Here is a 27,273-nt window from a genome sequence, read left to right as displayed (position 1 = left end):
GGGTAAACATCGGGTTACTAAGCGCGGCCCTGCGCTTAGTAACCCGATATTTACCCTGGTTACCATTGTAAAACATTGCTGGCATCGTTGCTTTTGCTGTCAAACACAATGATACACGCCGATCTGACGACCAAATAAAGTTCTGGACTTTCAGCAACGACCAGCGATATCACAGCAGGATCCAGATCGCTGCTGCATGTCAAACACAATGATATCGCTATCCAGGACGCTGCAATGTCACGGATCGCTATCGTTATCGTTGCAAAGGCATTTACTGTGAAGGTACCTTAACCCTTGACTCTGCCCTGTCCTTGAAACCGCACATCCAAGCTCTTTCCACCTCCTGTCGCCTCAAGCTCAAAAATATCTCCAGAATCCGTCCTTTCCTCAACCCTCAATCTACTAAAATGCTTGTGCATGCCCTCATCATCTCCTGCCTCGACTACTGCAACACCCTTTTCTGTGGCCTCCCTGCTAACACTCTCGCACCTCTCCAGTCCATCCTTAACGCTGCTGCCCGTCTAATTCATCTCTCTACTTGCTACTCCTCCGCTTCTCCCCTCTGCAAATCTCTGCACTGGCTCCCATTCCCTCAGCGTTTCCAGTTCAAATTACTAATACGGACCTACAAAGCCATCCACAACCTGTCTCCTCTATGCATCTCTGAATTAATCTACCAATATCTTCCGTCACGTAATCTCTGTTACTCCCAAGACCTCCTTCTCTCCTCCACACTTATTCGCTCCTCACCTAATCTCCTCAAAGACTTCTCCCGAATATCCCTCATCTGGAATTCCGTGCCCCAACACGTCCGACTTTCAACCACATTCGGGTCCTTCAGACGGAACCTGAAAACCCACCTCTTCAAGAAAGAAACAATAGTTTAATTTATCGCTAAAAAGGTTTTTATTAACATCAAATATATTAAAAAACATATACATGAAAGTACCTAGAAATAAAAATGGGGCTTATATCTGTGTCTCGCCAATTAGTATTGTATTATCTGTATTGTCCAGTTTTTATTTCTATATCCTGGCATGTATGTTTAATATAGTTGATATTAACAACAATCTTTTTAGCCATAAAGAAGAGAATAGTTTCTTCAGGGATTTGTTAACAAAACCACAAGAATAAGGACAAAGAGTGCACCTGGTAGATTTCCAGAAGAGAGCATCATCATTACCTTTAGACTTTCCAGCTCCTCCTTGTGCTTCCTCTTCTGATGCATAATTGCAGCTTGGTATTCTATAATGAAAATAATAATTAAAAGTGTTATAGCCAAACTAATCTCATTAAAACTTGATAACTAATCGTCTGTATATGTGGTGACAAAAAAAGAAAACAAAATGAATAATTTGTGGAGAGCAATTTTTTTTTATGTAGCAGTTCAGCTGACAATGCCATTAACAACTTTTCCATTGCTCATATTCACTCTGATTAAAATGAGAAATGTGAACGCGGTCTAAAAAAAAGTGCATCTCATTTTTCCATACATAAACACTGGTTTATAAAACGATAGACCTATTATGGGAATATCACAATTTATAAAATAAATGTAAAAGCTGAATGTAGCCCATTGGATGGTTGCCTTATGCTTTGATCACACGCAATTGCGTGGTACATTTGTCGCCAGGTCAAAAGTGAACAACTTTGTTCTTAATTTAATTTCCATAACTCCAGAGTAATTTTTTTTTTTTTTAAATCTGCTATATGGTTCCAGAGATCTGGGCCTTTTTACTTGGTGCTAATTTTTATGATCTTTACCAATAGGGCGGTGCTCACAGGGTTCTCTAGGGGTCTGTATGTAGGCTGCTCTACATCATTATCCTGTGAATCACATCCCCTTGTTAAAGATCATAAAAATTAACACTAAATAAAAACACCCATATGGCTTGAACCGTATGGAGAACTCACAAAAAAAATTAAGAAGGAAAATAAATCAAGGGAACAATGGGAATAAAACAAAAGCAAAATTTGCCCACTTTTAATCCTGGGGACAGGTTCACTTTAATATGTAGATTTAGAAGTACTTCCAGCACATACACTTAACTGACCTGTATATTTATTACATGGTTACAGGATGTATCCATTTCACGCACCTTTAAGAATACATTGAGGTTTTTTTTACGTAGTTTTTAGTAGAATTAGACACCATATTCCAAAAGCACACCGGAGTACAAATGGTTCCAGTAGTGATTATTTGAATGTGACATATTCAGTATTTCATTTCTGCAAGTTAATAATACAGCAACACCCTTGTGGTGCACAAAAGCGGTATTTTTTTAGCAAGCATTTATAATTAGCAAATTTGTGTTCAACTTGTAAAAAAAAAAAAAAAAAAAGACTATTTGCAACCAATTAATAAAATATTATGCAACCATTCTGATGAGCAAAAAGGAGGACAAAAAAAAAATTACCTAAACCAACAAATGATGAATTGGTGAAGTATGATGAGCATAAACCTTCAATTGATTTTCATTTTTGAGAGGACGGAAGATGGAACGAAGGACAGATGGAACGAAGGACAGATGGAACGAAGGACAGATGGAACGAAGGACAGATGGAACGAAGGACAGATGGAACGAAGGACAGATGGAACGAAGGACAGATGGAACGAAGGACAGATGGAACGAAGGACAGATGGAACGAAGGAAGGGACGAAAGACTGAGTGAAAGACGGTACCAGTCACTGACTCCAACGACCATAGCAGCTCAAAACACAAAACAACAATACCATAATATTTGTATCAGTATGGAGAAAAAACAGTCATCTTCTATGTTAGATGGCTGGTGCAGAAAGTGAAGAGATTAATAGAACTCTCTCAGTAATATCAATCCCCAAAGCTGCATATGTGGGCAATGCAGGACTTGGAAATGTAACTCCATCGGCAACTTTATAATTAATCTCTAAGCCACAAAGAAATGTGAATAGCGGCACCAGTGTTAAAACATATAATCATTTGTGCGAAGGAGTTGAGCCGGATTATAGAGCCGTTTTAAGCATAAATGTCCAATTTGGAGATGGTCAGCATATCAACATGTAGATACGAATGATTCAGAAAAAAAAAAAGTATGGGGCACGCACCATGGCAGCTTTAATGAAAAGTCATTTATTTCATGACTATCATCTTAGATGGTAAGGTGCATCAGCGGACAGAGGCGTGTCGGGAGAGAGGACAACGGCCATTTGAGTTACCACACTTCAACGGGTCCAGGTCCCGCATACTTTTTTCTGAATCATTCAACTTTATAATTACTTATAATCAACTTAAAGTGCCTGAGTCTCTAGGTTGTTTCCCTGTCCGGCACCAGCCTCCTTAGCTTGACTGACAGCTCGCTGTCTGATTTCCTTGCCAGGTGCCCAACATCACATAGACCTTGAGCCATCAATCTATTTAAAGAGGTGGGGGCTGGGCCAAGCCCAGAGCACTTAACACCTCATGTGCATGTAAATGAAAATGCTATTTATTTGGCAATGCTGAAACAGATGGCAAATATAAAAGGTGTCAATGGATTTATATTTCAAAGACCTGTATGAATACATATGCCTTATGGGGGGACCATGGATCTTCTGACCTGAACCCTAATGTCACTTCTGGGAGACACTGATGTGTGAAACTAGCCTAAGTGCAAGATGTTACTCTTGGTCAAAAATTCCATTGATGAATATACACTACAACATGCCGCTCCCTTTCCTAAAATAGCAAATTACAAAGAACAATAGTCTATCATCTCTATACGCGCTGCTGTATAGTTACATACAGCTTTGTGTCTATTTTGAGGTGTTAACCAAATAGAGCTTAGAATGATTACGAAAACTGTTTGCACTCAATGCACTGCAAATCCTGGGTGTAAAACATGGCTGAGAAAACCTGAAATCAGGAGATTAGGTCATTGAAAGCTGGTGGTAAAGGTCTTATTTCATGTGCAATCAAGAGAATAAGGATCTAATGAGTAAATGAACAAAGCAATGAGACTGCACCAGTTAGGCCTCTTTCACATATCAGTTTTTTAGAATCCGTCAAAGTGTTGAAAAGACGGAACCTGTGCAGATTGTAAAAAACTGACGCACTGGATCCGTTTTTTTGATGGATCCTTCGAAGCAGCTGCTGGAGGAATTTAAAGGGAGGGATAGAGAGGGAGAGAGAGATTCCCTGAATGGAAAAAAATGGGTTAAATTAAAGGAATAGAAATTCTTCCAGGCATGCTCAGTTTCAAAAAATCCGTCGCTGGATTCCTGCTTTTGACGTCCATAGGCTTCCATTATAGCCGACAGACAGTGCAGGATCTGTCGCTGTCCGACTTTTCGACGTACACAAAAAACGTTACTTTGTCCATTGTCTCCGGGAAACGGACACAGAATTTACGACGGATCCATCAAACGACGGATGAAACGGAAGGCCATCCGTCACAATCCTTCGCTAATACAAGTCTATGAGAAAAAAACGGATCCAGCAGAAACATTTGCTAGATCCGTTTTTTTCAAAAAAAGACGGATTGTGACTGATGGCAAAAAAAACGATGTGTGAAGGAAGCCTTAGTAGTTGTACTCAAAAGCTTTGTTTACACGTGACAGTTTTGCATGTTTTTTGCTGCTTTTTTGTGTAAACTGTGCAGCATAATCAATGAGATTTCTAAAATCTCATGTACAACTTGGGTTTTCTTTCCATGCATATTTTTTTCCCCCAAGATGCATTTTATTTGTTTCAGTATTTTTTTGCAGCAATTTCATCCATTCAAATGAATGGATGAAAAACACAAGTAATAATGCCTCAAAAAATTGCATGTAAAAATGTGCATATTGTATGCAGCACTGGAATCTCTTTGTGCAGAGGCAAAAAAAAAAAAAAGAAAAATGCAAAAACGCAAGACGTGAACATGCCCTAAGGATACATTCTTCCCACAGTGAGCATATGATGATTTTCTGCATGATGTCTGCAACCATTAAGTAAAATAGGTTACTTGCATTTTTTTCCCGAAAATACACAATGTACAAAATTCATCAAAATCTCATAGTGGGAACATAGTCTTTGGGGTTGTACAGATTAAGTATTTACAGATGGTCAGTCATGACAAGTTTTTAAGTGGAAACCATTTCTGGAAACATTCAGTTATGCTTAGTTCTCATGATGAGTACTTGGTACATTTTTTTTTCTCCTGCATATAAATCCGCACAATATTACTGTTCCAGAAAAGTGGATGAGATTCATGCAACTATACTGCTCAGTGTGCAATTTTTCTTAATGCTGTGTTAATTGACTGGAAGTGGTTTTATTTTTTATTTATTTATTTTTTAAATTTGCAGCATGTTAATTTCTTTTGTAGATGTGTTTTACAAGAAGCGTATTTTCTCTTGATGGAGAAGAGGAAAATCCACAGATAAAAATCTCATATCCATTTCTATCTTGATTCCACAGCAAAAACGCAGTAAAAAGGCATATAAATTGCATATGACCATCAACCAAATGTTATCAAAGCTAAGTAAAAGGAAGTTTTATTTAAAATATGACAAAAAAAGCATCAGAGAAAAATTTTTGGGGGGAGGAATTGGAAAAGCTGGATGCTGCTGACAGTGAAACAAGTCGTGCGTTACACCTGTAGGATGATTGATAACTAGATGAATAAATACTATCGCGCTAAAACAGCTTTCTTTTTCTCAGCTTTTAAAAACAGTGAAAAAAATTCACGCAACCTAATTTACATAATAGGTCTAGAAAATCTGCAACATCAAACACACACTAAATACTCATCCTGTGCGCTTTGTCTAAGCATATATGCACAAGATGTCTTTTAGACACAGGTGTACGTGTAGCGGCCCCCAGACGCAGGGCAGTGGGGTACTCTGTACCGGGTCCCTCGGTCTCGGTTCTAGGGGTGTCACGGTGGCCCAACCTGGTCCGTGGCCCTGCTAAGGGGCGCCCAAATAAAGGTGTAGGTGAGAGTTTGTCAAGTGTTCGTGACGCCACCTGTGGTATTCGGTCAGGGTGACCGACGCTGCTAGGGGTCCGCTGGGGTGATGGAATGGCAGCTAGATGGTGTAACTTCCCACAGGTGAAGTATGTCCCCAGGGCTTCCCTTGATGAGTAGATGGTGATGGTGTAGGTCGCTGTAAATAACGAGGACACAGGGTTGCAGTCTCTACCTTTTTACGGAAGGCTTCGGCATCCACAATCCAGAGCACTGCTAACAGGGCTGGCTGAGACCGGCCGGTCCGAAGGTACATCCAGAGTTCCCTTTGCAGGTGGAAATCAGTAGCCTTCCTACTAGCGCCTGTGTGTTGTAGTACCTCCCTGCTGAGCACCACAGGATAGTCCTCACAACTGTCGTGTATGTCTCTGTTCTTTCTCTTTGTCCCCCAGATGGTTTGGATAGGATGCACCCGTATGACGGGGTAGGCCTGGAGCTATTTTATAGGGACCCTAGAGACGCCCCTCTCCCACAATTGCCTCCGTTGTCTTCATTAGGTGTAAAGGTGAAACAGCCAACCCAGAGTTAACTGTCCTGCCGTAGTTCAGAGTAATGCGTAGAGCCTATTACTTCCTCGGCGTTCCGGCCGCCGGCTACGCGCCTCAGAAGGATGTTGCCGATCTTGGGGCACAACTCCTCCTGGTTCTATCTCCTTTGTGCTGTGATCTCGTTTCTCACTTCTCCACAATATACTTTGCTTCGTGTCCTTTCTTAGGATGCCGCCGCAATGAGGTGCAGGCACGGCTCCGTAACGATCTGTCTTGTGCTAGGCCACTGCCAGGATCCCACCCCTGACAGGGACCTCCCTGAGTCTTCCCAAGCAACGCTCTCTCTCACTAGATGTTACCTGGGCAAAACCCAGTCAGCTTCTCGCTAACTTCCTATCCGACTCCCAGTTTTACCAGAGTGTGAGGAGTGGCCTAATACATAGAACCTTATGCTCCCCCTGGTGGCCGGAGTGTGAAGTGTAATGTGTGACTGTGATACCTAGTCAGGTGAACTCCTTTAGTGCCATCAGACGTACCATCACTCCCCTTAGTGGCGGAGCGACAGTACTGCAATGACCAGACTCTGGGGCGCTGCATACGCCTCAAGCTTAAGGCGAAGATGCTTTAGGAAAGTGCTAGCGGTGTTGTTCTTGAAGCATCTTTATTGGAGTCCTTTCCACTGCTGGCATCCTTTTTGTAATTAGCAATAAACATCCTATAGTAAATTAACCATACTCGGATCAAGAAGTGTCTCTCAACAACAATTTAGAAAATAAACAAGTTTATTAGACATCCAGAATGTGACAAAATACAAATAAAACAAATTGGTGCCTCAAACCATGCATATAGAGGCAATCTAAAGAGGGGGACACAAAATACCCAAATAATTAATCCTGTCTGCTAGATCATATTGGAATCATTTAATAATATTTCAAATACGATTAATATATAATAGATGTATACCAGCAAAAATAGTTGCATATCCTCAATCAATATTTCTTCTGCATGTGCGCATATGTCCACATACAATGAAAATGCACCAAATATGCATTCTTGGTCTGGGTGTATGAAGGGGCGTTTCTATTTGATGGCAAAACCATGCCTTTAGTTTATTTGTGATCCATTGCCGTGTTTCTCTGCCCTGCATATTTGGTGCATTTTCATTGTATATGGACATATGCGCACATGCAGGATAAATATTGATTGAGGATATGCAACAATTTTTGCTGGTATACATCTATTATATATTTAGATTATTTGAAATATTATTAAATGGTTCCAATATGATATAGCAGACAGACAGGATTACCGTAATTATTTGGGTATTTTTGTGTCCCCCTCTTTAGCTGGCCTCTATTTGCATGGTTTGAGGCACCAATTTGTTTTATTTGTATTGTGTCATTTTCTGGATGTCTAATAAAAGTATTTATTTTATAAACTGTTGTTGAGAGACACTTCTTGATCCGAGTATGGTTAATTTACTATAGGATCTTTAATACTTGTTATGGAGTGTTGCCCATCCTTCAGTAGGATTAATTGGCATGGGTAGTATGCTTAATCCTTTTTGTAATGTAAACCTTTAAAGAGTGAGCTACTTCCGAGAGGAAGACGTTAAAAAAAAAAAAATAATTATGTATTACTTATTTTAGCAGCTTCTTGGCTTTTATAGACTTATGCGTTTAAAAGAAAATACAAAAGATATAAATACAAAAGATATAACATGTGCACAGCAATGTTGTTTTGACATTGCTGTGCAGTGTTTTATTCTTTGTAGATATTATTTTGTGCTTTATGAGGCAGGTTTCAGACGGTTGTGCACACACCTTTAGGCCCGATTCAGATGTCCAATATATTTTTATCCGAGTTTGGTCCGAGTGTCATCAGTCGTTCTCTTATATGGAGAAAAAAAAATGATATAGTTTATCTACCTTCTCCTTTCGGACAGTTCATGAAAATTGGACCTGATGAGTAATCAACCGAGCTTTACTACACTTCTGAATGGCTTATCTGATTGTGTAATGTTCTCCCACATCCATACTGCTGTGTAACTAGGCATAGCAAACTCTATAGTCTTGGAAAAAGTGATTCAACCTGTGTAATCATAAACTTGTGGCCATGTTGGTTGACACAGCTTCTCTTAAATGATCATAACCATTGTTGAATGGCGCAGGGCGGTAGCCACTAGAAAGGCACTGGTTTTCTCCTGTGATGCCCTGGTGCACTACATGAAAGAGTGGTCTTGGCTGGGTGTTGGTGCTGTAAGGGCCTTGAGTCCGTGCAGGTCGCTATTAGCCGATGGTGTTGGTTGGATAGGACCAAAGGTGTTAAAGTTCAATAAAGGATATTCAAGTTCTAAAACATGGCAACTTGGTAAGAATTATGTACAAGGGGTAGCGGCTAGAAAGTCTCATGGAGGTTTCCTTCACAGTGAAAAGCATTTTCATGCACATCATTCCCTTCCACTGTACACTATCAACTTTACTTATACACTATGCATAGTATATTACGATACATTACAACACAACACAATACATATATATACAAAAGACAATGCACAAAAGGCAATTGGTGTCTTCAGAGGCAGAAATGCAACAGTCCAGTCCACACCTCTTACACCATGAAAAACTAAGCATCAACATATGTTATTTGGAAACTGGTGCCATTTTCCTCATCACCATCCCGTGTCTGCTTGCATATAAACCTATAATAGGCCTATAAACAGCATCACTTCTATAGCGTCTCTGTCCATTATTACCGCTGTGAACTTTAAAGACCCAGGATTTATACCCATCACATTCAGAGAGCTGCGATTACACACTCATCTGATCGCTAAGCCATCTGGGTATTACCACACAATTTGTTTACTAAATCTAAGGCAAATGTAAGAGGCTGGATGAAAAAAATACACTGCTCAAAAAATTAAAGGGAACACTAAAATACCACATCCTAGAGATCACTGAATTAAATATTCCAGTTGTAAAGCTTTATTCATTACATAGTGGAATGTGCTGAGAATAATAAAACATAAAACTGATCAATGTAAATCACAAATAATATCACACGGAGGTCTGGAGTTGGAATGATGCTCAAAATTAAAGTGGAAAATGAAGTTACAGGCTGATCCAACTTCAGTGGAAATGCTTCAAGACCAGGAAATGATGATCAGTAGTGTGTGTGTGGCCTCCACGTGCCTGTATGACCTCCCTACAATGCCTGGGCATGCTCCTGATGAGGCGGCGGACGGTCTCCTCCCAGACCTTGACTAAAGCATCTGTTAACTCCTGGACACTCTGTGGTGCAACGTAACATTGGTGGATGGTGCGAGACATGATGTCCCAGATGTGTTCAATTGGATTCAGGTCTGGAGAATTGGCGGGCCAGTCCATAGCTTCAATGCCTTCATCTTGCAGGAATTGCTAACACACTACAGCCACATGAGGTCTGGTATTGTCCTGCATTACAAGGAACCCAGGGCCAACCACACCAGCATATGGTCTCACAAGGGGTCTGAGGATCTCATCTCGGTACCTAATGGCAGTCAGGCTACCTCTGGTGAGCACATGGAGGGCTGTGTGTACCTCCAAAGAAATGCCACCCCACACCATTACTGACCCACTGCCAAACCGGTCATGTTAAAGGAAGTTGCAGGCAGCAGATCGCTCTCCATGGCGTCCCCAAACTCTGTTACATCTGTCACATGTGCTCAGTGTGAACCTGCTTTCATCTGTGAAGAGCACCAGTGGTGAATTTGCCATCTGGTGCTCTGTGGCAAATACCAAGCGTCCTGCACGGTGTTGGGCTGTGAGCACAACCCCCATCTGTGGACGTTGGGCACTCAGACCATCCTCTTGGAGTCGGTGTCTGTTATGACCCCAATGGCGAGGGTCTCAGAGGAACGTGGAAGTCTGCAGAATATAAAAATCCAGCTCATAGGGCAGTGGTAACTGGGTTGACCATATATCTACTCCTAACGCCAACACTAGAAGTAGCCGGGGATCATTCCTACGTTGATTCTAGATGACACGCTCCAGCCGGAGAATCTAGCTACCCCTAGTAGAGGAAAACAAAGACCTTTCTTGCCTCCAGAGAAGGGGACCCCAAAGCTGGATAGAAGCCCCCCACAAATAATGACGGTGAGGTAAGAGGAAATGACAAACACAGAAATGAACCAGGTTTAGCACAGAGAGGCCCGCTTACTGATAGCAGAATAAAGAAAGGTAACTTATATGGTCAACAAAAACCCTATCAAAATCCACACTGGAAATTCAAGAACCCCCGAACCGTCTAATGGTCCGGGGGGAGAACACCAGCCCCCTAGAGCTTCCAGCAAAGGTCAGGATATAGATTAGGAACAAGCTGGACAAAAATACAAAACCAAAACAAATAGCAAAAAGCAAAAGGCAGACTTAGCTGATATAACTGGAACCAGGATCAGTAGACAAGAGCACAGCAGACTAGCTCTGATAACTACGTTGCCAGGCATTGAACTGAAGGTCCAGGGAGCTTATATAGCAACACCCCTAACTAACGACCCAGGTGCGGATAAAAGGAATGACAGAAAAACCAGAGTCAAAAAACTAGTAACCACTAGAGGGAGCAAAAAGCAAATTCACAACAGTACCCCCCCCCTTAGTGAGGGGTCACCGAACCCTCACCACGACCACCAGGGCGATCAGGATGAGCGGCATGAAAGGCACGAACTAAATCGGCCGCATGAACATCAGAGGCGACCACCCAGGAATTATCCTCCTGACCATAGCCCTTCCACTTGACCAGGTACTGAAGCCTCCGCCTGGAGAGGCGAGAATCCAAGATCTTCTCCACCACGTACTCCAACTTGCCCTCAACCAACACCGGAGCAGGAGGCTCAGCAGAAGGAACTACAGGCACAATGTACCGCCGCAACAAGGACCTATGAAATACATTGTGAATAGCAAACGACACAGGAAGATCCAGACGAAAAGATACAGGATTAAGGATTTCCAATATCTTGTAAGGCCCAATAAAACGAGGTTTAAATTTGGGAGAGGAGACCTTCATAGGAACAAAGCGGGAAGAAAGCCATACCAAATCCCCAACGCGTAGTCGGGGATCCACACCGCGGCGGCGGTTGGCAAAGCGCTGAGCCTTCTCCTGTGACAACTTCAAGTTGTCCACTACATGATTCCAGATCTGCTGCAACCTATCCACCACAGAATCCACCCCAGGACAGTCAGAAGGCTCCACATGACCCGAAGAAAAGCGAGGATGGAAACCAGTGTTGCAGAAAAAAGGCGAAACCAAGGTGGCGGAACTAGCCCGATTATTAAGGGCAAACTCAGCCAACGGCAAGAATGTCACCCAATCGTCCTGATCAGCAGAGACAAAACACCTCAAATAAGCCTCCAAAGTCTGATTGGTTCGCTCCGTCTGTCCATTAGTCTGAGGATGGAAAGCAGACGAAAACGACAAATCAATGCCCATCCTACTACAAAAGGATCGCCAGAACCTGGAAACGAACTGGGATCCTCTGTCTGACACAATATTCTCAGGGATGCCGTGCAAACGAACCACGTTCTGGAAAAACACAGGAACCAGATCGGAAGAGGAAGGCAGCTTAGGCAAAGGAACCAAATGGACCATCTTGGAGAAGCGATCACATATCACCCAGATAACGGACATGCCCTGAGATAGCGGAAGATCAGAAATGAAATCCATGGAGATATGTGTCCAAGGTCTCTTCGGGACAGGCAAGGGCAAGAGCAAACCGCTGGCACGAGAACAGCAAGGCTTAGCTCGAGCACAAGTCCCACAGGACTGCACAAATGACCGCACATCCCTTGACAAGGAAGGCCACCAAAAGGACCTGGCCACCAGATCTCTGGTGCCAAAAATTCCCGGGTGACCTGCCAACACTGAGGAATGAACCTCGGAAATGACTCTGCTGGTCCACTTATCCGGGACAAACAGTCTGTCAGGTGGACAAGACTCAGGCCTATCAGCCTGAAATCTCTGCAACACACGTCGCAGATCCGGAGAAATAGCTGACAAGATAACTCCATCTTTAAGAATACCAACAGGATCAGCGACTCCAGGAGCATCAGGCACAAAGCTCCTAGAAAGAGCATCGGCCTTCACATTCTTTGAACCTGGTAAATACGAGACAACAAAATCAAAGCGGGAGAAAAACAATGACCAGCGGGCCTGTCTCGGATTAAGGCGTTTAGCAGACTCGAGATACATCAGATTTTTGTGATCAGTCAAGACCACCACACGATGCTTAGCACCCTCGAGCCAATGACGCCACTCCTCAAATGCCCATTTCATGGCCAACAACTCCCGATTGCCCACATCATAATTTCGCTCGGCAGGCGAAAACTTCCTAGAGAAAAAGGCACAAGGTTTCATAACAGAGCAACCAGGACCTCTCTGCGACAAAACGGCCCCTGCCCCAATCTCCGAAGCATCCACCTCAACCTGAAAGGGAAGTGAGACGTCAGGCTGGCACAAAACAGGCGCCGAAGTAAACCGGCGTTTCAACTCCTGGAAAGCCTCCACGGCAGCAGGAGCCCAGTTAGCTACATCGGAGCCCTTCTTGGTCATATCCGTCAAAGGTTTCACAATGCTAGAAAAATTAGCGATAAAACGACGGTAGAAGTTAGCGAAGCCCAAGAACTTCTGAAGACTCTTAACTGACGAGGGCTGAGTCCAATCAAGAATAGCTCGGACCTTGACTGGGTCCATCTCCACAGCAGAAGGGGAAAAAATGAACCCCAAAAAGGGAACCTTCTGTACACCAAAGAGACACTTTGAGCCCTTGACAAACAAAGAATTTTCACGCAAAATTTTAAAGACCGACCTGACCTGCTCCACATGCGAATCCCAATTATCAGAAAAAACCAAAATATCATCCAGATAAACAATCAAAAATTTATCCAGATACTTCCGGAAAATGTCATGCATAAAGGACTGAAAAACTGAAGGCGCATTGGAGAGCCCAAAAGGCATCACCAAGTACTCAAAATGACCTTCGGGCGTATTGAATGCGGTTTTCCATTCATCACCTTGCTTAATGCGCACAAGGTTGTACGCACCACGAAGGTCTATCTTGGTGAACCACTTGGCACCCTTAATCCGGGCAAACAAGTCAGACAACAGTGGTAAAGGATACTGAAATTTGACAGTGATCTTATTTAAAAGCCGATAATCAATACAAGGTCTCAAAGATCCGTCCTTTTTTGCCACAAAAAAGAATCCCGCACCAAGAGGGGAAGAAGACGGACGAATATGTCCTTTCTCCAGAGACTCCTTGATATATGAACGCATAGCGGTATGTTCAGGTACCGACAGATTAAACAGTCTTCCCTTAGGAAATTTACTGCCTGGGATCAAATCTATAGCACAGTCACAGTCCCTATGAGGAGGCAGTGCACTGGACTCAGACTCACTGAAGACATCCTGATAATCAGACAAATACTCCGGAACTTCCGAAGGCGTAGAAGAAGCAATAGACACAGGCAGGGAATCCCCATGAATACCACGACAGCCCCAACTTGAGACTGACATAGCCTTCCAGTCCAGGACTGGATTATGGGTCTGTAACCATGGCAGCCCTAAAACAACCAAATCATGCATTTTATGTAAAACCAGGAAACGTATCACCTCGCGGTGTTCAGGAGTCATGCACATGGTAACCTGTGTCCAATACTGCGGTTTATTTGCTGCCAATGGCGTAGCATCAATACCCCTAAGAGGAATAGGATTTTCTAATGGTTCAAGAGTAAAACCACAGCGCTTAGCAAATGAGAGATCCATGAGACTCAGGGCAGCACCTGAATCTACAAACGCCATGACAGGATAAGATGACAGTGAGCAAATCAAAGTTACAGACAGAATAAATTTAGGTTGCAAATTACCAACGGTGACAGGACTAACAACCTTAGCTATACGTTTAGAGCATGCTGAGATAACATGTGTAGAATCACCACAGTAGTAGCACAAGCCATTCCGGCGTCTATGAATTTTCCGCTCATTTCTAGTCAGGATTCTATCACATTGCATTAAATCAGGTGTCTGTTCAGACAACACCATGAGGGAATTTGCGGTTTTTCTATCACATTGCACCGAATTAGGTGTCTGTTCAGACAACACCATGAGAGAATTTGCGGTTTTGCGCTCCCGCAACCGCCGGTCAATTTGAATAGCCAGTGCCATAGTATCATTCAGACCTGTGGGAATGGGAAAACCCACCATAACATTCTTAATGACTTCAGAAAGGCCATTTCTAAAATTAGCGGCCAGTGCACACTCGTTCAAATGTGTCAGCACGGACCATTTCCGAAATTTTTGGCAATACACTTCAGCCTCGTCCTGCCCCTGAGACATAGACAGCAAGGCCTTTTCTGCCTGAATCTCAAGATTGGGTTCCTCATAAAGTAAACCGAGCGCCAGAAAAAACGCATCAAGATCAGCCAATGCCGGATCTCCTGGCGCCAGCGAAAAAGCCCAATCCTGAGGGTCGCCCCGTAAGAACGAAATAACAATTTTTACTTGCTGAGCAGAATCTCCAGATGAACAGGGTCTCAGGGACAAAAACAATTTACAATTATTCACGAAATTCCTAAACTTAAACCTGTCTCCGGAAAACAGTTCAGGAATCGGTATTTTAGGTTCTGACCTAGGATTTCTGATAACATAGTCTTGTATGCCCTGCACACGAGTAGCCAGCTGGTCCACACTTGTAATCAAGGTCTGGACATTCATGTCTGCAGCAAGCATAGCCACTCTGAGGTAAAGGGGAAGAAGAAAAAAAAAAACTCAGAATCTTCTTTCTTATAATCCCTCTTCTGCAATGCATTAAACATTTAATACTGGCCTGGCAAACTGTTATGACCCCAATGGCGAGGGTCTCAGAGGAACGTGGAAGTCTGCAGAATATAAAAATCCAGCTCATAGGGCAGTGGTAACTGGGTTGACCATATATCTACTCCTAACGCCAACACTAGAAGTAGCCGGGGATCATTCCTACGTTGATTCTAGATGACACGCTCCAGCCGGAGAATCTAGCTACCCCTAGTAGAGGAAAACAAAGACCTTTCTTGCCTCCAGAGAAGGGGACCCCAAAGCTGGATAGAAGCCCCCCACAAATAATGACGGTGAGGTAAGAGGAAATGACAAACACAGAAATGAACCAGGTTTAGCACAGAGAGGCCCGCTTACTGATAGCAGAATAAAGAAAGGTAACTTATATGGTCAACAAAAACCCTATCAAAATCCACACTGGAAATTCAAGAACCCCCGAACCGTCTAACGGTCCGTGGGGAGAACACCAGCCCCCTAGAGCTTCCAGCAAAGGTCAGGATATAGATTAGGAACAAGCTGGACAAAAATACAAAACCAAAACAAATAGCAAAAAGCAAAAGGCAGACTTAGCTGATATAACTGGAACCAGGATCAGTAGACAAGAGCACAGCAGACTAGCTCTGATAACTACGTTGCCAGGCATTGAACTGAAGGTCCAGGGAGCTTATATAGCAACACCCCTAACTAACGACCCAGGTGCGGATAAAAGGAATGACAGAAAAACCAGAGTCAAAAAACTAGTAACCACTAGAGGGAGCAAAAAGCAAATTCACAACAGGTGTCTAACCGTTTGTGCAGACACATGCATATTTGTGGCCTGCTGGAGGTCATTTTGCAGGGCTCTGGCAGTGCTCCTCCTGTCCTCCTTGCACAAAGGCTGAGGTAGCAGTCCTGCTGCTGGGTTGTTGCCCTCCTACGGCCCCTTCCACGTCTAATGGTGTACTGGCTTGTCATCTGTTAGCGCCTCCAGCCTCTGGACACTACAATGACAGACACAGCAAACCTTCTTGCCACAGCTCGCATTGATGTGCCATCCTGGATGAGTTGCAGTACCTGAGCCACTTGTGTTGGTTGTAGAGTCCGTCTCATGCTACCACGAGTGTGAAAGCACAACCAACATTGCAGTCCTCATTGGCCCCAATCTCCTCCATCTCATGCCCTGATTCTGCTCTGAAGCATTACAATGAAACCCTGCAAAGTGCCCTGGATGAAGCTGCACCTCCTATACATAGAACAACTCGGCACAGACAGCGGCAACCGTGGCACATGCTGCAAACACGTTTCCTGCAGCTGTGCTCCAGGTGTGCCGAACGTATGTGGAGATAATCTACTCTACCCGAAGATTTCATCCATTATAAGTTCATGCTAAAAACATACAACTCTGCCCTTCACCTCTCCAAACATACCATTGTTTCAACCAAAAAATTTCAACACCCTCATCACCTCGCTGTCTAATAACCCTAAACATCTCTGACACTTTCCAGTCCCTACTCAACCCAAGAGTGCAGGCCCCAACCACGGATCTCCGCGCTGACGATCTGGCCAATTTCTTCAAAGAAAAAATTGACCACATTCGACAGGAAATTATCTCCCAATCCCCCTTCATACCATGCACGGTCCTCCCTCCCCCACTGCATCTAGTTCACTCTCTGACTTTGAACCAGTTACAGAATAAGTAGTAATCAGGCTCCTTGCATCTTCTTGCCCAACCACTTGCACCAGTGACCCCATTCCATCACATCTCCTCCAGTCCATTTCCCTGGCTGTCACCCCTCACCTAACAAAAATATTCAACCTCTCTCTCTTCCGGTATTTTTCCCTCCTCATTTAAGCATGCCATCATACATCCATTACTTAAAGAACCATCCCTCGATCAAAACTGTGCTGCTAATTATAGACCTGTCTCTAATCTTCCCTTCATCTCTAAACTCCTTGAACGCCTGGTCCACTCCCATCTTACCTGCTATCTCTCAGATAACTCTTCTCAACCCTCTTCAATCTGGTTTCCGCTGTTTAAACTCTACTGAAACTGCCCTCACTAAAGTCTCTAATGACTTACTAACAGCTAAATCTAATGGCCACTACTCCATACTAATTCTCTTGGATCTCTCCGCAGCATTCGACACTGTGGATCATCAGCTCCTCCTCACTATGCTCCGCTCCATCGGCTTCAAGGACACCGTCCTCTCCTAGTTCTCCTCCTATCTCTCTGATCGCTCCTTCACTGTATCGTTTGCTGGTTCCTCCTCCTCTCACCTTCCCCTTACTGTAGGGGTTCCTCAAGGATCAGTCCTAGGCCCCCTCCTCTTCTCTTTGTTTGTCCAATAGGGGCAGTATACAATCAGTAGATTTGGTTTCCAGTACCATCTCTATGCTGACGACACCCAATTATACACCTCTTCTCCTGCTTTCACTCTGACCTTTTTAGAAAACACCAGTGATTGTCTTACCACTGTCTCTAATATCATGTCCTCCCTCTATCTGAAACTGAACCTGTCAAAAACTGAACTCCTCGTGTTCTCTCCCCCTACTAACCTACCTTTGCCTGACATTGCCATCTCCATGTGCGGTTCCACCATTACTCCAAAGCAACATGCCCGCTGCCTTGGGGTCATACTTGATTCCGAGCTTTCATTCACCCCCCACATCCGATCACTGGCTCGCTCTTCTTATCTGCATCTCAAAAACATGTCTAGAATTCTCCATTTTCTTACTTTCGACTCTGCAAAAACTCTTACTGTTTCACTTATTTATTCTCGTTTGGACTATTGTAACTCTCTACTAATCGGCCTCCCTCTTACCAAACTCTCCCCGCTCCAATCTGTCCTGAATGCTGCTGCCAGGATCATATTCCTCACCAACCGTTACACCGATGCCTCTACCTTGTGCCAGTCATTACACTGGCTACCCATCCACTCCAGAATCCAGTACAAAACTACTACCCTCATCCACAAAGCACTCCATGGCTCAGCACCACCCTACATCTCCTCTCTGGTCTCAGTCTACCACCCTACCCGTGCCCTCTGCTCTGCTAATGACCTGAGGTTAGCATCCTCAATAATCAGAACCTCCCACTCCCGTCTCCAAGACTTTACACATGCTGCGCCGATTCTTTGGAATGCACTACCTAGGTTAATACGATTAATCCCCAATCCCCACAGTTTTAAGTGTGCCCTAAAAACTCATTTGCTCAGATTGGCCTACCGCCTCAACGCATTAACCTAACTATCCCTGTGTGGCCCATTAAAAAAAAACCAAACAAACCATAATCAGGATCCTTGCATCATGTTCTCATACACTTTATACAGTTAATAGCCTCTGTGTCTGTACTGCTACATACTTAGGCTGTTAACTGGTTCATGCAGCTTTACATTAACACCCGAGCCTTAAGGTACCGTCACACTAAACGATATCGCTAGCGATCCGTGACGTTGCAGCGTCCTCGCTAGCGATATCGTTTAGTTTGACACGCAGCAGCGATCAGGATCCTGCTGTGATGTCGCTGAATAAAGTCCAGAACTTTATTTGGTCGTCCGATCGCCGTGTATCGTTGTGTTTGACACCAAAAGCAACGATACCAGCGATGTTTTACTCTGGTAACCAGGGTAAACATCGGGTTACTAAGCGCAGGGCCGCGCTTAGTAACCCGATGTTTACCCTGGTTACCAGCGTAAAAGTAAAAAAAACAAACAGTACATGCTCACCTGCGCGTCCCCCCAGCGTCTGCTTCCTGCTCTGACTGAGATCCGGCCCTAAAGTGAAAGTGAAAGCACAGCGGTGACGTCACCGCTGTGCGGTTAGGGCCGGAGCTCAGTCAGTGTCAGGAAGCAGACGCTGGGGGGACGCGCAGGTGAGCATGTTCTGTTTTTTTTTTTTACTTTTACGCTGGTAACCAGGGTAAACATCGGGTTACTAAGCGCGGCCCTGCGCTTAGCAACCCGATGTTTACCCTGGTTACCCGGGGACCTCGGCATCGTTGGTCGCTGAAGAGCGGTCTGTGTGACAGCTCTCCAGCGATCAAACAGCGACGCTGCAGCGATCGGCATCGTTGTCGCTATCGCTGCAGCGTCGCTTAATGTGACGGTACCTTTACACTATGGCTGGTCCGAATAACTAAAGCAATTGTTACCATCCACCTCTCGTGTCTCCCCCTTTTCCTCATAGATTGTAAGCTTGCAAGCAGGGCCCTCATTCCTCCTGGTATCTATTTTGAACTGTGATTTCTGTTATGCTGTAATGTCTATTGTCTGTACAAGTCCCCTCTATAATTTGTAAAGCGCTGCAGCGTATGTTGGCGCTATATAAAATTATTATTATTATTAAGGGTATGTGAACACGTCAGGATTTCTTGCAGAAATTTCCTGAAGAAAACCGGAAATTTTCTGCAAGAAATCCACATTTTTTTTCTTTCGTTTTTTTCCCGGTTTTTTTCGCATTTTTTTAGCATTTTGCAAGCGTAATTAGCTTGCAGAATGCTAAAGTTTTCCAAGCGATCTGTAGCATCGCTTGGAAAACTGACTGACAGGTTGGTCACACTTGTCAAACATACTGTTTGACAAGTGTGACCAACTTTTTACTATAGATGCTGCTTATGCAGCATCAATAGTAAAAAGATATCATGTTAGAAATAATAAAAAAATAAAAAAATGGTTATACTCACCCTCTGCAGACAGCCGATCTCCTCAGCGGCGTCCGTTCCTATAGATGGTGTGTGCAGGACCTTCGATGATGTCGCGGTCACGTGAGCGGTCACGCGACCGATCACAAGACAGCGACGTCATCGCAGGTCCTTCACACAGAGCATCTATAGGAACGGAAGAGAGAGCATGCAGCGCTGAGAGGCGGGAACACTTCGGGGGCCATCGAAGGTGAGTATATGACTTTTATTTTAATTCTTTTTTTTTTGACCAATTATATGGTGCCCAGTCCGTGGAGGAGAGTCTCCTCTCCTCCACCCTGGGTACCAACCACACATAATCTGCTTACTTCCCGCATGGTGTGCACAGCCCCGTGTGGGAAGTAAGCAGATCAATGCACTCCTAGGTGTGTGGAATCCCCGCAATTACGCAAATTTAATGAACATGTTGCTTTTTTTTCCGCGATGTGATTTTTTCGCTGAAAAAAATGCAACATTTGCACAAAAAATGAGGAATACCCTGAAAATAATGGGAGGCATATGTTAGCATTTTTTTCGCGTTTTTATCACGTTTTTATAGCGAAAAAACGCGAAAAAAAACGCGAAAAATACTGAACGTGTGCACATGGCCTTAAAAGTGACCAAAACATCAGCCAGTAAGCATTGGTACTGAGAAGTCGTCTGTGGTCCCCACCTGCAGAACCACTCTTTATTGAGTGTCTCTTGATAATTGCCAATAATCTGTTGCATGTGAAATTGATTGTCAAACAGTGTTGCTTCCTAAGTGGACAGTTTGATTTCACAGAAGTTTGATTTACTTGGAGGAGTTATATTCTGGTTAAGTGTTCCCTTTATTTTTTTGAGCAGTGTATGTTGCTATAGTCTGGTGGTATTGGTCAGTTATTTTGCCATATTATTTCAGTATTAATAAATCTCATAACGGTATTATTGGAAATATAGGTTGTGCAGTAAATCTTAATATCCTGCATGTATGACAATATTAGTAACACAGACACCAATCTGGTAAAGGGTACGGAGCCGGTATTGGCCTGGGTGCTTTCAAATGCCAGGACTGGATTTTAGTCCCAGTCTGTCACTGCCTTCCATTATTACAGATGACAAAACTGCAGTGAGGAGTTCAGCTTCCACATATGACGGTCATCTCGTGCATGATCATGTTTGCAGAAGGAGTTGCTTCAAACATCGCAGGGTGTCAGCCCAAATAGATAAGATGGGAGTAGTAGAGCTCCAAGTCATTTATTGTAAGTGGAAGGTTTATTATCTCTTGCATCTACTTACTCCACAATTTATAATAAGTAAAAGTGTCTGAATGGGACACCACTGACTACAATTTGATCAACTGCCAGTATATGCTTTGGATTCCAGAACAAATCAAGATAGTTAAAAGGAGTACATTTGCCATATTTGGCCGAGAGGCAATACACATTGGACGAAAATGGACCAATGAACGAAGGGTGATGGTGACTAGTTGAGTGATCATTCAATCAGGAATGGTTCCAACCTCTCTCCAGATTACACCAGGCAATGACATTGTTCGATACAGCCAATTGCAATTTTGGCTGAAAAAAATCCAACATGCCTGACCGGGGATTTTAATGATTACAAACGTTCAGCAGTTGACAAGTACAATTATTCATTCTTTCAATCCAGCTGATGATTGTTTGTTATATTCAAAACTGGACTTTTATGGGCTTGTGCAGGCAACCTCATTTCATGTTATTGTATGGGCCAGTGCACATGTCAAATTTTTTCTAGGATAGAGCCTGTCATGAGAAAAAAAAATTGCAGTATGCCCAAGTTGTATCCCATTATTGGATCGCATTCGGTCATACAAGTCAATGAGCCTGTGGAAAACATCGAACTGCACTCAGATGCCATCTGATTTTCACGCACTGACACAATGGAGAAAATGTTGATTTTTTTTAATAGGTTTACTCTTTTTTTGTCTGGTTTTATAAACGTTTTAGATTATTTGCACACTTTTTTTTGTCTGTGTTGGAAGGAATGTAAGAAATGCTTTGTGCTTCAAACATTTTATGGAGTTTTAGTTGAGTTTTTAATTTGGTTATATTTTGTAAGGCCATTTATGAAGTTCTATAGAAAAGGTTACTAACTAAAACAAATCTTTTGATAACACCACTTACCACAAAACTACTAAAACAAGGCCTAAAACAAACTCTGGTTATAAAAACCATTTTAAAATTTCACAGAAACACTTTATAGGTTTGCATCAACCAGAAAGCTTTTTATCTTCCAGTTCTGGATTTTGGCTTTAGCCACAAAGGTGTATGTTCTCATGAGGCATTTCTGCTCCAGACCTATTGAAGTATTCAGTTCCACTGTGGATAATATAAAAGGGGTAAAACCCACTGTATCATTTGCAGCATAAATTGGCATGCTGCATATTTCAACACAGGTCAGTTAATGCTTTGGATAGCCTCCACAGCGTGTGCATAAGATTTCTAAAAATGCTTATACACTGGCACTAAAAAATTCAGAGGATTTTTCTTAACGAAAAAGTGGATCGAGCATTATTCTACTGTTGCATATCCATGTGTCATCAAGCCCACGGCTTAGTAATGGAGAGGCGTCTATAAGACGCCTATCCATTATTTACAACACAACTATAGAATTAGTCCTTTATTTCAAGTGAAAACAAAACAAATCCTTTTTTATTTATAAATAAACCGTTATATTCACCCAATGACTATTCCATTGAAGCCCTCATCTCCTGTAATAAAACAAAAATAAAAAACAACCATATCCCTCAGCTCTCAGTTGTTTTGTCTAGGGACAATTAGTTTTCAACCTGGACGGTGCCAAGATGCGACTGTCTAGGCCAAGAACCATTGATGAATTAACTGCTGCGAGCGCAGCATCAGTGAGCAGCGGTGACCTCAACGAGGTTACCACGGGTCACTGAGGCTGCGCTCGTAGACAAGCTGAACTGCGGTGACTTCAGCACCGTGAGAAAAAGTCAGCGAGTTCACCGCAGTTCAGCTCAGTGAGTTCAATGCACATCGTCGGGTCATCATTTTAGAAGACCTCTCCACCTTAGGAAGAAGAGATGAATAGTTCTCCTTCTAGCGTGGGTCTAGCAGGGTAAACAACCAGTACTCTTTTTAGGCTAAGATGAATGTAATGCAAGGGTCACTGGAAAGGCAGCAGTACATAAAGTCGGCCATATGCCCAAGTTCTATACAGCCAACACTTCTACATCTCCTCCTCCCTCTCATCCTCCTCATTTCAAGCCTCCGCCCATCTACGTCAGATAGATGATACGAAGGTGGTGTGGCAACTAGCCTCTGTTGTGCTAAACAGCTCCTGTTACTCATCTTCCTCCTCCTCATTAATACTCAATCCACGCTGAGCAAATGAGATGAGGCTGGGCTTGTTACAATCTCTCTATGCTACGCCTTCATCCATCCCCACCTGCTCCACATGCAAAGCTTTAATTCTGAGCAGCGACTGTGTGTAGGCACAGAAGCAGGATAGCTGCGCTTACTATGGCGTCATCACAGCTCACCATCTTTATGGAGTCCTCAGTCTTTGAGAATGGCACAATTGTCAGACATGCATGCCCTCTCTTCAGCAGTTATCTGTGGAGCTGGACCAGTAAGCAGACGGGTATATTTGAGCTGGTACTTAGAGGATTTCCTACTTTGCTGAGGCACTGCTGCAGAGCTTCCAGCTTCTGGCTGATGTGGACGACATGCTATGAGTTAGCACAAAGTACATGGAGGATGAGGAGGAGCAGGAGGGGGTGCAGGAACTGCTGTAGGAGGTGGAAGAAAGCCTGATAGAAGTAGGACCCGCAATCCTCGGCATTGCGAACACATGCACTGTGACAGGGTGTGACTCGGCCTCAGCCTCAACAATGTTCATCCAGTTAATTGGACAATGCCAATAAGTAAGGTAAGGGCATGGGTGGTGTTCCTGGGCACGTGCTGGTACAATGGGGGGATGCCACACCAGAAACAAAAAGTGGTGGCTGAAGACAGACTACCGAAGGACGGCTGTCACCATGAGTCGGCAGAAATCCTCCGTGTCTACCAGCCTAAACGTCAACCTTTCCATGGCAAGAAATCTGGAAATGTGCCTGTTTAGCATTTGTGCCTGTGGGTGGGTGGCTGGTAACTATTTTTTATTCCAAGGCCTGGGGTAGGGACAGCTGAATGCTGTGCTGGGACAATTATTTCAAAGTGCCTGAATATGTCAAGTCAGAATGTGCAAGGATAGTAGCAGGGCATCTGCCAGTGTTTTGGACAGAGGAGTGGGAAGCACCTAGCACAGGGGAAGAGGCAGTGGTGTCACCAATCGTGGACCCCAGTGTTCGCCCCACCGAGTCGGGTGCTTAGATGACATGTGCCTGATCATGCTGGTGGTGGTTAGTTTCTTAGCGGTCATGGCCCCTGCGGATCTTGGCATAGCACAGATTGGCAAATGGCCATTTTGTTAGTCTCAGAACTCTGTAATAAAGTTCCAAACTGGGGAACACCTAACTGACAGAGAAATGCACGAGTGTCGGCACTCTGCGGAACAATATTCCACCTTGTCCCTATGATCACCCCGCTACCTCTTTCTGTTTGTTTCGGTGCTGCCGATCTCTCGCCCTCAGCACTGCTGGCCTCGCTCTGCATGCCAGCTTCCCAGGTTGGGTCAGTGACTTCATAAACCATGATCTTGTCTTCCACCAACGCACCCTAGTCCTCCTGACTTCGTGACTTAACAAAAACAAGATTTAGCGGCAACTGTGTCTCATCATCATCTTCCTCCTTATCCCAGATTTGACAATCCCTACCGTGATATTCATGTGGCTGTGGCTGTTGTAACTTTTGCGCATCATTAAACATCATGTCCTCCTGTCCCTCTTGGAGCATGCAGGTCGAGAGGCCACAATAAAGAAATGTTGTGGTAAAGAGCTCCACGGAGTGTCCAAGTGTGGGATCACTAGTCTTCTGTGACTCTACATGATGGGAGGAAGGAGGATCAGGGTGAGGATTAAGTGATCCAGACTTTAGGCTAGTGAGACTGGACCGTGTGGAAGACTGGGAGGTGCTGCCAAGCCTGCTGGAAGCATTATCGGCTATCCAACATCCACCTGTTCACACTGCTCTGGCTTAAGAAGTGGTGTACGGTGACTCTCTGCAAAATGGAATAAAATACCAGGGAGAAAATAGCGCGAAAAAGGGCCTTAACTAACGTACAGTTATAGTTCTTAATCAGACTGTACCAACCTGATTTATGAATTAAAACACAATTTAAAATTTTTTATATAGCTGATGGGGACCCATTGGTCATAAAATCAAAAAGTATGAAGATCAGAAAAACCTGTGAATGCCTCCCACGCTGCTGTATATGGAAGATGTCAAATCTCAGCAATATATTCAAACCACGTTTGAATAAACCGCTCTGATTTGACGTCTCCAATACACAGCAGCGCGGAGACATCCACAAATTATTCCCATCTTCCCTGCTAAGTGGGACAGGAACCTATTTGTCGTGGATGGTCGTGTTTTTTGTGCTCCGGCAACAGGCGGACACACATGTCCCACGTTCTCGGCATCAGCGTGCATCATCATCATCACTTCCACTTCTCCGTACCTTAATGCACTTAATGCTTGGTCTCTTGAAACTAAGTTCATTTCAATGGAAAAAAAAAATTGGCCACTTGCAACAATGAAAGCGTTTTTATGGAATTGACCGTAACAGAAAGAACGCAAAAGTGTATGGATGGCGATCAAATTCAATCCAGAAAAATGTTTCAATTCTTTTTTTCCAGTTTAAGAGATCACAGAAATGTTTACAGACCACTTAACACTGCATGCTGAGAAATTGAACCCGACCACAATTATTAAAAGCTTTTTCTCAATTTTAGAAATTACAGAAATGTACTCCACACTATAGAATAGTGTATGGCTGAGAAATGTAGCCCAATAAAATCTTTCAACGATTTTTGGGTGTGTTATATAACACAAAAAAGGCCTCAAAGCACTTAATGCTTGATGGATCAAAATATATTCATTTTTTTTCAGCCCTCCCAAAAAAAGCTGCAGCTATATATTTGCCAACAGACTGCACAGGCCCAATCCCTGTCAACAAACTGGATTCTGTTAGTTTCCCTGCTTCTGCGACTAGCTCTCCCTCCCTAAGCTTGAGTTTATGTGGTAGAAACGATTATCCCTTAGAAGGGCTTTTAGCATGATGGCTCAGCTTCAGCGAAAGTATAAACACTACAGGCCTCCGATTCATTATACTATGCACACAGGCCTAGACAAGCACTCTCTCCCTGCAATACGAAGTGTCACAGAGTTGTGCAATAAAGTCAGTGTGCTGAGCTGTGCGGCACCTGTCTTTTTATAATCCCCGATTATGTCAGATGGCCAGCCAATCACAGTAACGCCACAACCAAGATGACTACGGCATATGCAATACCAGCATGCTTATTGGCTGCATAACAGGCACCAATTATACAGGGACGTGGATTTGAGTTTTACATCGAGCACCACCCATTGCTTGCCGAGTAACAAGCACATCCGAGCACTGTGATACTCGAGTGATAACCAAATATCACCGAGCACGTTCCCTCATCCCCAATTTACACAACACTGATGTCATCAAGGGGGAGAAGGCAATATGTCCATATCATTACAGTGACCAATGCACCTTCCTTCACACATTTGGCGAGTCTCCCACGTATCTTTTGGCAAACTCAAAACGGGTTTTACAATTTGTGTGTTTAAGTAAAGGCTTTTCTTTCCACTCTTCCATAAAGTCAACCTTTATGGAGTGTACGGCTTATTGTGGTTGTATGGACAAATACTCCAGTCTCTACTTGGCAACTCTGCAGCTCCTTCAGGTTTACCTTTGATTTTTATGCTGCCTTTTGGATTAAAAGCCCTCTTTGCCCGGGCTGAGTTTTGGTGGGCAGCCCTCCCTGCAGGTGTGGCACCCCAGGAGTCCGGTTGTCACAATGGCATTGCCTTCCTCACGGGAAGGGGGGCGGGGGTGATGTCATGCCTGGAGGTAAGAAGGGATCCACTTAGCAGGTAACACAAACATACAACACGTTCCTAACTCCAGACCAGAAAGGGGGAGCTCTAAACCCGGTTTTCAGGGTAGCTTCCCTATAAATTCTGGCCTGGAGGTGGGGTTAGTGAGTTGGAGTTCTGAGTTCAGTGTGAGACACTGAAGGGACAAGAAGCGTGAGGAGAGAGACTGGTAATGGAGCTAGAACTGAGCTCTTCCAGCACAACGGAAACCAGACACCGGATTCCGTGGTTGCACAGGTACTAAAGGCCCAGCAACTAGAACCGGAGG

At 43.8% G+C, this 27,273-nt stretch overlaps 1 protein-coding gene across 3 annotated transcripts in view; it reads right to left on the bottom strand.

The window, feature by feature from the left end:
* Positions 1–27,273, bottom strand: part of FMN1 (formin 1) — a 445,090-nt gene that overhangs the window by 143,007 nt on the left and 274,810 nt on the right. For all 3 annotated transcript variants that reach the window (XM_077263405.1, XM_077263415.1, XM_077263424.1), the window contains one exon: positions 1,184–1,245. In XM_077263405.1, coding sequence (XP_077119520.1) covers positions 1,184–1,245 — 62 coding nt within the window. The remainder of the gene's footprint in view (positions 1–1,183; positions 1,246–27,273) is intronic.

Source organism: Ranitomeya variabilis, chromosome 1 (assembly GCF_051348905.1).
Source record: "Ranitomeya variabilis isolate aRanVar5 chromosome 1, aRanVar5.hap1, whole genome shotgun sequence".
Taxonomy (NCBI): Eukaryota; Metazoa; Chordata; class Amphibia; order Anura; family Dendrobatidae; genus Ranitomeya; species Ranitomeya variabilis.
This window is presented reverse-complemented; position numbering and strand designations above follow the sequence as displayed.